Source organism: Lactuca virosa, chromosome 7 (assembly GCF_052849685.1).
Source record: "Lactuca virosa cultivar CGN04683 chromosome 7, Lactuca_virosa_CGN04683_v6, whole genome shotgun sequence".
Taxonomy (NCBI): Eukaryota; Viridiplantae; Streptophyta; class Magnoliopsida; order Asterales; family Asteraceae; genus Lactuca; species Lactuca virosa.
In genome coordinates, this window is record NC_136432.1 from 46,591,264 (window position 1) to 46,601,796 (window position 10,533).

Genomic DNA, 10,533 nt, shown 5'->3' on the forward strand with positions numbered 1-10,533 from the left:
CCTTAGCAGCCAGCTGTCCAACCTTCTGCTTTACTTGCTATTCCAATAATCCGTTCTCCCCTAACAGAGTCTCCACTCTCTTTGCCAAAAGATCCACTAACCCATTTAAACTTGCAACATGTTCCTCCATAGATGCCTTCTCACCAGCCAAAAGGTCATAACGTTGATCAAATTTAAGCTTCTCCTCCTCCAACCCCAACACTCTCGTCCTTAGCTCATCCCGCTCGGCCCTGGCAGAGGCACAATCCACTGAATCTGAATTGACCTGGCGAAGGAGCCGAGCGGCGGCCACCAAATAAGGAGCGACCTGAGCCACAGCATACTGGAGACTGGTGGACTTGTGAGAGTTGGAGAGGAGATCTAGAGCTTCAATTGTGGCTGAAGGGAAAGCATGAAATCCCCACTCGTACTCAATAGGATGTTGTGTAAGAAGGGACTCTCAAGTGAGCCCCCACTCTGGGATATAAACTCCAGGGCCGCCAGGGGCGAAGAAGAGGAACGTGCAATAACATTATCCTTCACCGGAGGCGAAGCAAAATCAAAGTCAGTTTGAAACTCAACCTCAGGCTCCTTGCTTGTTGCGCCTTCACCAGGAATGGTAGTATCCTATGGCTCCTTCTTGGGTTCACGAGGCTGTTCAGTCGCATCTTCATCTATTCCCTCCAACTGTTTTTCATCATCAGGAATTTACACCACCTCATCCGACTCCCCGAACAGGAAGTTACGTTTCGCTTCATACGAAGACGCCAGCCAACGGTGCTAGCATGGACGTCCTCAGTAAGTGAGGAGTCTAACCAAGCCAACCGCCGCTTGATAGTCGAGAGGCTCCCTCCAGTGCCCGCCTCCCTTGATGCCTCATCCCCTGGAACAGGAGGCAGAGGATCGTCGCGAGAAACCCTCTTAAAAAGTGCATCGGCCAACTCTGGGTCAGCCTGCGCATCAGATCCTTGCGCCACAGCATCGCCGAGACTAGCAAGAGCCAGAGAGTGATCAACGTCGACCAATTGAGGAAGTATCTCCACCATAGGCACTTCCCTATGCTGTAACTTGCCCTGGAACCTGCCCCGTAGGACCATCTCGAAAGGAACAATCCTCTCACGACCTGCAACAAAAATAAAATCACATATATAAGGATCGGCAAAGCCCTGCCCTCACCTCACCAAGATTCATACAAAAAGGGGGGGGGGGAGGAGGAGATGCATACTCACCGTCCTTCTCCACTAAGACCAATAGATAGTCCTCCCAATCCTTCCAATTGAAGGAAATAGTCCTCAGCGCCTGCACCACAGTCTCACTGGTCCCCCAGAGTTAGGGCGTCTTATTGGTAAAAGTGGTTCAACAAGGATAGCCAAAACCGACCAAGTTTTGGTTCACCCACAACCATTTGTCCTGCCAGTTCTTCTTGGGGGCCTTTTGGTTTATGATGAACGCATGGACGCCCCACCGCTAAGAGAACGTATACACTCCATATTAAGTAAAGGAGTTGAAGAAGTACTTTAAAGCCCATAATTGAGGGAGCACGCCCAAATCTCAGCAGGCCATCTCGAAACCAACTATTTTGTTGATAACGTTAGGATTCAGATAGTCAACAGAGAAGCCATAATGACGCATGATCTCATCGAAAAAGTTGGTTGTCGGCAGCCGGTGACCCACATCGAAAATTAGAATTGGGATTCCAACCTTACCTTCCGGCGGCCGAGAAATATACACCCCCCTTCGAGGATATTGCACCCTGTACTTAGGAAGAAAGCCAAATCGGATCTATAGGGACTCAAACTCTTTTGGTGTAGGTTCGATTCTGGTGATCGACGTCACCATTGCTTACCATTAACTGATTCAAGACGAAAGAGAAAGGAAACGAAGAAAAAAGAAGAGACAATTGAAGAGCAGTAGAGTGAATAAAAGAATTTGTCCCCGATAAGCGAAACTTTAAATAAGAAGCGGGAAATTCGAACGGCTGCAATGATGAAACCATCTGCGCAGCCGACTCCGTCACATCAGTGGACATCAAATCCATTTCCACCGAACATGTGTCTTGATCTAAGCTTGAACAAACCAACTACCTAAGGCTAACGTTGGCGTTTACTAGCCAATGGGACTTGTTAACGTATCCCTTTAGGAATACGTCAAAGACAACAGGAAGGTTATCTAAAGGACGGCCTAGATAACGGTCGCTACTCGGCTTAAGTGCTAGGCCCGGGCGCTTGGCCTCGTACTTAGGCCCCGATGTTCTAGCGCCAAGGTCCAGCTCAAAACAATTGGCCTCGGTCTATAACAGGCAAAAACAATACCAACCACTCCCCAGAGCGACAAATGTAACGCTCAGAGCACTGCTCTTTGGTGGTTTTGCACCAATAGTTGATAACCGCTAGTGGTGTACGATCCGCCAATAGAACGCCTCCACGTTCTGTCGGCCCATATAAGACAAAAAGTATCGTCAGGGACATTCTCCCACGACGATAGGTATAAAAGAAGCCCTATTCTCCAGAAAAAGGAATCGTCTCTCTCTCTCTCTCTCTCTCTCTCTCTCTATATATATATATATATATATATATATATATATATATATATATATATATATATATATATATATATATATATATATATATATATATATATATATATATATATAACTAAACCTTAATTCTCTCATACAACTACTGGCTAGACCGTCAGAGTCTCGTTCCAGGACCCCCTCCTAGACGACGAATAACGTCGGATCTTTCTTTGTTGTGATTCTCAGGCTTAACTCGGCGAAACCATCATAGACAGCATTACGCTCGAAGACATATCACACCAATATATATATATATATATATATATATATATATATATATATATATATATATATATATATAATGTACAAATTAAATGGACACTTTGAGTAATGATTTTGTTTGTTTGTAACTACTAGTTGGAAGGTAGAGTAGAAAACACACAAGCTTGACTTCTTGGACGTCAAAGTCATGGATTATCTTCTTTAATAAGAGATAGTGTAAATACTAGTTGGAAGGTAGAGTAGGAAACACACCTACAACCCCAAGAAATCGAAGAAGGCCCGTATCGTGGATCATGTTTCTTCTGTTGAGAAACAGGACACTGGAAGATGAATTGACTCTTTTATATGAGAAGTAAGTAGGGAGAGACTAGTACTTCATGTATCTAGTAGATAAAACTTATAATTTTCATATAACACTCAGTTACTTGATACTTAATGTTAATCTAATATGTGTAAATGACTTGCAAATATTTAACAAGTGTAAGCAGCAAAGCATAAACAAGTTGGAACTTCACTCTCGGAGTTTATTTTATTATTTATGCTTAAAACATAAAATACTTGTATTATAAAACAATATTTCTTTTAGAACAATGTATTTTTTAGTTTAGCCCGTCTAAATATATATGTCTTAGTTAATTGATTAGATAAGTGATCATTTAATTATTCATTTTTTCATAACGATAAGCTTGACTAAATTCTATTTTAGAGAATTAGATCTCTTAATAGAATTATAAAGTAAATGTGAATATTTTCTAAATAAATAAGTTCTATAAGCAAACACTTTTGACTAAAACTTGATTTGAATCAAACTTATCTATAATATTGATATCTTTATTATATAAATAATATTCACATATTCCAACTTCAAGAAATGGATTTTTGAAAGCAAATAATGTAATTTTTTTTTGCCATATTTAAATCCTATTTATACATAAAAGATTCCTAATGATATTTTCACTAATCTGTAGAGAAAATAATTATTAAGAAACTATACACTATGATGTATGACTTCGTTTCTGATAAATGTCTAGATTTAGCACAAGCTACCTAATCAACTTTATCAAGAACTATAGTCGTTTTAATTATATTTTACATGTTAAAACATAACTGTGAAACCTTTGTCAAAATTTTCAAATATAAAGTTGAGATACAAAACAGTAGAACCATCTAAAGCCTTAGAGATAATAAGGGATTATCTAAACCTTACTGGATATGATTTACTTTCTAATCGGTGGAACTTATATTTATTTTTATTCTCTTGGGGTTAAACCTTAATCACTATCACTTGTATTTTGAACACAGACACCAACTAATGAGTAGATAAAACACTTTATAAGATTTAGTATGAAAATGCTCCATCCTTATCTTACTTAATGTTTTGAGTATTTGAAGCCTAGTTTTAGTAAGTATACCTGCATCTTGATGGAGATGGGTGGTAGCTCCTGTATCCATGTACCACCCTCCAGTACCCGGATCAACCATTGAAGTGGTTTGGAATGATTGTGGAATACTCGTTGGTTGTTGAAACATATGTTGTGGAGGTGGTTGATCAGCGGTTGAGGATGAGAGCTTGAGAGAGCTGGTGGCCTAAAAAACTAATGATGGTGGGCTTGTTGTTGTGGCCCACCTGGAAGAAGAGGCATGTGGACCGATTGATGTTGGGCCAAAGGCTGTTGCAACATTTCTGATGGACTCGGTAGAAAACTAGGTTGAGCATGGGCAGGATTCGACAGAGGATACCAGCCGTATCCCCAACTAGAAGGTATAGCCGCCGAATGTTGTTGTGGACGTGAACCCCTACTAAACCTGCTGTCATTGCGACCACCTCGACCGCCACGGCCATTCCGGCCACCAGATCGACCGCCACGGTAATAGTTGCGCTGATTGGAGTTGCCATCAGTGGCGAGAATGGTGGGAGAAGAGTCGTGGTCAGAATGAGTTGGAGTGGGAGTAGTTTTTCGCTGTTGATCTTGAAGTGTTTGGCGTTCTTCAATCAATAACATGGACCGCATTTGCATGAAGGAGGGTAGAGGACCACGATGTTGTATGGTAGTAGCAATGTAATTATACTTGGCAGACAACCCATTGAGAGCATAGGATACGAGATTGATCTCAAGGACCGGATTTTCCAGATTTTCAAGCAAATCAACAAGAGTCTTGATACAAGAACAATAATCAGTGATAGAAGAGTCTCCTTAAGTGATGTTTCGGATCTCACTGTCAAGTTGGATGGAGGTAGTATGCTTATTTTCTCAGAAAAGTAGTTCCAGGCGGTTCCAAACTCCATATGCAGAGGAGTTTTTCTTCAGAATCATGTGGAGAAAAGGTTGTGATAACGTGCTGTAGATCCAAGATTTTACAATGGAGTCCAAACGTTCCCATTCTTCGGTGGCTTCAGGAGACTTGTCGGTGGTGGGAAGAAGATGTTTGGAGAGACCGTATCCCTTGCAATGGGTTTCAAATAGCTCACATTATATGTCATAATTCATTTTTTCAAGATCAAGGACCAGGGGAACTGCATGTTTGATGTTAATGGTGGAAGAAGGTTTGTCAAGAAGAGAAGCAGAAGAGGATGAATCCTTGCCAGTCATGATTGATGAAGTAGAGGGAGGGAAACAGAATCGAGAATAAGAAGAAAAGAAGAGCCGATTCAGCGGCTAGGGTTCTCTAATATCATGTAATTGTGATTAAAATCTCATGGAATTCATTACTTCAATAAACGTATTTATACAAATATACATCAATGGGCCAAGGGCCACATATGGGCTAATAATCTAAATAAAGAGAATATACATCAAAATATATACGCTAACATATTAGACTAAAACTTTTAAACCTGAAATCTATTAAATATATATTTGTAGAATATTTTAAAGGTTGCTTTATATATATATATATATATATATATATATATATATATATATATATATATATATATATATATATATATATATATATATATAATCGAAGAAAAATGTTGCACGTAATTTAAATGAGATTAGGAGTGTTAGTGTGTTTATTTGAAAGTATGTGTTCCAATATAAAGCCAACAAGGAAAATGTTTCTCAGTCCTTATGAAATTACAAAAATACCCACGTTGGATACCACTTAATTCCAAAGACATTGAGGTCATTCTCGTGTTTTCACATTCAAGATAATTTTGCCAAATTACTGGCCACCCAAGTCATTGGTTAGGTAGGACAAGCCAAAAGATTCAAACCTCTATAAAATGAAAACCATTTTCAAGAAACTATTCAAGATTCATTTAGTCACAACAATGGGTACCCGAAATTCCTCTCTCGCTCTTCTTCTTTTGTTTATCTCTGTTTTATCGTTGTCAGTATCACTATCTGTATCCGTATCATCGACTCTTCCTTCCGAGTTCTCCATACTTGGTGATCAAGAAACCAATGTTTTATCAAGCGAAAAAATCACTGAATTGTTCAGAAAATGGAAGGAGATGCATGGAAAAACATATGAGCATGAAGAAGAAGAAGCACGAAGGCTTGGGAATTTCCGCAAGAGTTTGAAGTATATATTGGAGAAGAACTCGAAACGGAAATCAGAGACTGAACATATGGTGGGATTGAACAAGTTTGCTGATCTAAGTAATGAAGAGTTCAAAGAGATGTACTTTTCAAAAGTCAGGGGCCCTAGAAGCAATAAACTAAAGATGAGGGGTGCTAAAAGAAACACGACTTTAAGTTCGAAGTCTTGTGATGCACCCGCTTCTTTGGATTGGAGAGACAAGGGAATCGTTACACCAATCAAGGACCAAGGACAGTGCGGTAAACATTTAATTCCTTTTTCTTTCATTTATATTTATTTTTATATATTTATTTTTATTTTTTATATTTCAGTTTTTAACTTTTTCATAATATATATTATTATTCGAAAAATAAAGAACTCACAAAAATATCACGTTCATCACGGGAAGGTATAATATATTGGGAAAGTCCCGATGAAAGATTATAGATTTAACACTGAAAATATCATATTAAATATTTAATTAAACTTTAAAATAGTCGGTGGTTGCGTATTTGGGTTAGTAGCTTGACTTTTACTCATTAAATATGTAAATATTCACCTTTAAAAATAAAATAGATGCTCGTTTTAAATTTGTAAACCAGATACTTAATAAAATTACATTTATTAAAAAAAATAGTTATTGATTGTTAGCATATGTCTGTGTTATTACCATTAAACAGTTCGATTATATTTGTTCATGTCAATAAAAAAAGTTACACAATAAAATTATTATAAATATTTTGTTGCATTAAATCTGGATTTATAACGTGTATAGGAAGTTGTTGGGCATTCTCTGTAACCGGGTCCATTGAAGGTGTACATGCACTTGCAACCGGTGACCTGATTAGCCTGTCAGAGCAAGAGCTCGTTGACTGTGACACAAACGATTATGGTTGTAATGGTGGAAACATGGACACTGCATACAGATGGATTATTAAAAATGGTGGAATCGATTCTGAAGCCGATTATCCTTATACTAGTTCTAATGGTAGGGATGGTAAATGCGATAAAACAAAGGTACTTACTTACTTTATCCATTTTGTTAATTATAAAACTTCAATATTAAATTTATTATTTAAGTCATATCAACTAACGTACAATAAATGATCAGTCGAAAAAATCAGTTGTAACAATCGAAAGCTACGTGGAAGTAGAATCAAAAAATGAAGACGCACTCCTTTGTGCTGTGGCCAAACAGCCTGTTACTATTGGTATTGATGGCTCAGCCTATGACTTCCAACTATATACCGGGGTAAGTACAAAGTAACAGGCTTTTTATATTCATTTTTTTCGTCGTTTATTTATACAAAAACGCCAAAAAAACGCTTTAGTTTGTAAGTATTCAATCATTCATGACATTTTTTAATTAATCCTGAAAATTTAAATGCAAAAAAACGTGTCATGGAGAAAAAACGGCATGATATAGATACAAAGTCATGTAAATGCTCTTTTACTTTGATTATCTTGATCCATTTCTTAATGGATTTAAAACATAACAACGCTTTATTTAATTATTAGGGTATCTACGATGGCGAATGCTCAAACAGTCCAAACAGCATAGACCATGCAGTGCTGGTGGTTGGTTATGGTACGCAAGATGGTGAAGACTACTGGATTGTCAAGAACCAGTGGGGTACCTATTGGGGAATGGAAGGCTACATTTTAATGAAAAGGAACTCCAATAATAAAAATGGTGTTTGTGGGATGTACCTTGAGCCACTTTACCCTACCTCCGGCGTCCTACCACCACCTAGTCCACCATCACCACCGGCACCACCATCTCCACCACCACCTCCACCATCACCATCACCTAGCAAGTGCGGTGACTTCTCATATTGCCCGGCAGACCAGACATGTTGTTGCATCTTCGAGATCTATAACTATTGTTTGATGTATGGGTGCTGTGGTTACACCAATGGTGTGTGTTGCAAGGGTTATTCCGCTTGTTGCCCTAGTGATTATCCGGTTTGTGACGTTAAAGATGGATATTGTTTTAAGGTACAACGAACCACAAGTTGCTTAATTACCTTATAGGCGCTAAGTTATAAGCTACTAATTATTGTTTATTATATTTTAGAAATCGGGAGATACTGTTGGAGTGAAGGCAAAGAAGAAACAATTGGCCAAGCACAAGATGCCATGGGAGAAGATCGAGGAGACTCTTGTGGAAGAGTATCAACCACTCGTGTGGAAGAGGAACCCGTTTGCAGTTGCAGCTTAAGAACAGAAAAAAGGGATGTTTTTATTAAATCCCTTATATACTTTAAGGGTTATATGTAATATTTCTTCATTAGAAACCTTTGAACCTAAACCATGTTAATTACATAAATGTATTTCTAGATAACACATCTTAATTGTGGTATTTTGACGATTGCATGCGTGTGTGCCGTTGAATTACGCCATTGTTTAGATGTGTTTCTTGAAATAATTAAGTTGCGACCGTGGTACTAATTAATCTCACTTGCGATTTACATGTACGAAAACTTGATATGATTTGTACATTATTCTATATAGTAATGTTAAATTATATGTGGCATTCAGTATTGATACCATGAATTAAATTTACATATAATGCATCATAGTTCGTGGTCTTGTTGATTAATCGGTGGAATTAAACATTTTTAGCTCTAGAAACCGATCCTCTTATTTTTTTAATCCCTGGTTGCGTGAGAATTTTAAAGCACCAACTGGGCTGCTAGAAATTTGGGCTAAAATCAAATTTTGAAATGATTTTAAATATGAACTGCTATATATCTTTATTCTCATCGTGGGTCTCCAATGTGGTGCTGTTTGGCAGCTTTTAATCATAAAAAATGGTTCACAAAATGACATCTTTATAGAGGTGCACAAAAGAACCTTTTTTTTTTAAACCGAAAAAAAACCAGATCCTTTTTTTAGAACTTAAAACGGAACCGCCGGTTAGGAATATGTCTTAATATATATCTGAAACTGGTTTTTCTCTTTTTTTTCTACTATACCAAATTGAACCGATTTTTAACCGGAAAAACCTAGTTTTTTAACGCAATTTCACTTAAAAAAAACGAATTGTTTATAAACAAAATGGATCTAAAGAAAACCAGTTTTTAAAAAATCAAAACCGGTATATTTGTACCTCTACACGTTTAGGATGGATTTGGGCCGCCAAATGGCGTACAAATTGGGTTGAAATAAAGCACATAGTATGCTCCTTAATTAGAAATCAAAATAAATGATTTATTAATGTATTATGGAAATAAGATATTAATTATAAATCATAATGTTTAATTAATATCTAATCAAAAATTAAATTGGGATTATTTTTGGGATTAAAGTAATTAATTAAAACTGCAGGGACTAAAGGTGACAATGTTCAATAGTTGAGCATTGGACAATTCTAGAACCTCCCTAAAGTAGGGGGAACGAAATCTAGAGCATCTCTAGGGTTGGGTTTCCTTGGGCTCTAAAGGTGCTTTGGATGCCTTAGGAAGGAAGTTAAGGGATTAGGGTTATCGTGGATACATCTGTCTTATCCAATACCTTCCTAACACCTATATAAACCCTCCTTAGGGTTAGATTTCGGTTATGACTCCTCCAAGAGCCTAAGGGCCGAAATTTCTCTTCCATTACTCTCTCTCTCTCTCTCTCTCTCTCTCTCTCTATATATATATATATATATATATATATATATATATATATATATATATATATATATATATATATATATATATATATATATATATATATATAGTATTCCTTGGTTGCTTGAGTTTGTTTGTGGACCATTAGAGGCGCGACATTTGTGGCGCTTGCTACCAAAGGTCTTTCAAGCAAGGATTCAAGATTGTTTACAATAACAATCTTAAAGGTATGAATCATAACCCTTCTTATGTGATTTTCGATTATTATCCATAGATCTAGGGTTTATACTTTGTTGTTCATTATTGTATGTTCAATTAGAGAAAACGTAGATCTTCAATTAAGGTTGCATGCACACATAGGATTGTATGTTTTACTCAAATCCCATCAGTTGTATCAGAGTCTAGGTTCAGTTTTCTATTGAATTAATACTAATATGAACTTGAATAAGGAGGAGAAAACAAAATCGCCATTCTGTTCTTCGAACTCGTCGAGTTGATCTTCCAAGTCGACGTGTTGGACTACAACACGGCGAGTTGGTCCTCCAACTCGGCGTGTTTGTGTGTTAGATCTTGATTTCAGATTTTCTTGCCTAACTTGATTTATTTGGT

General features: G+C 37.4%; 1 protein-coding gene across 1 annotated transcript; it reads left to right on the forward strand.

The window, feature by feature from the left end:
• The first annotated feature begins 6,024 nt into the window (after nucleotides 1-6,024).
• LOC145123980 (low-temperature-induced cysteine proteinase-like) lies at nucleotides 6,025-8,854 on the forward strand. Its single transcript, XM_079059188.1, has 5 exons — nucleotides 6,025-6,567; nucleotides 7,083-7,324; nucleotides 7,419-7,559; nucleotides 7,826-8,305; nucleotides 8,385-8,854. Exons 1-5 carry the CDS (start codon nucleotides 6,057-6,059, stop codon nucleotides 8,526-8,528), a joined length of 1,518 nt encoding a protein of 505 aa, XP_078915314.1. The 5' UTR covers nucleotides 6,025-6,056; the 3' UTR covers nucleotides 8,529-8,854.
• Nucleotides 8,855-10,533: the final 1,679 nt, after the last annotated feature.

Bases quoted from the DNA above. Each gene is read 5' to 3' on its own strand.
- LOC145123980 (XM_079059188.1), top strand. From the start codon at position 6,057: ATGGGTACCCGAAATTCCTCTCTCGCTCTTCTTCTTTTGTTTATCTCT. The intron at 6,568-7,082 runs GTAAACATTTAA...TAACGTGTATAG, and splicing joins CAAGGACCAAGGACAGTGCG to GAAGTTGTTGGGCATTCTCT. The intron at 7,325-7,418 runs GTACTTACTTAC...ATAAATGATCAG, and splicing joins GTAAATGCGATAAAACAAAG to TCGAAAAAATCAGTTGTAAC.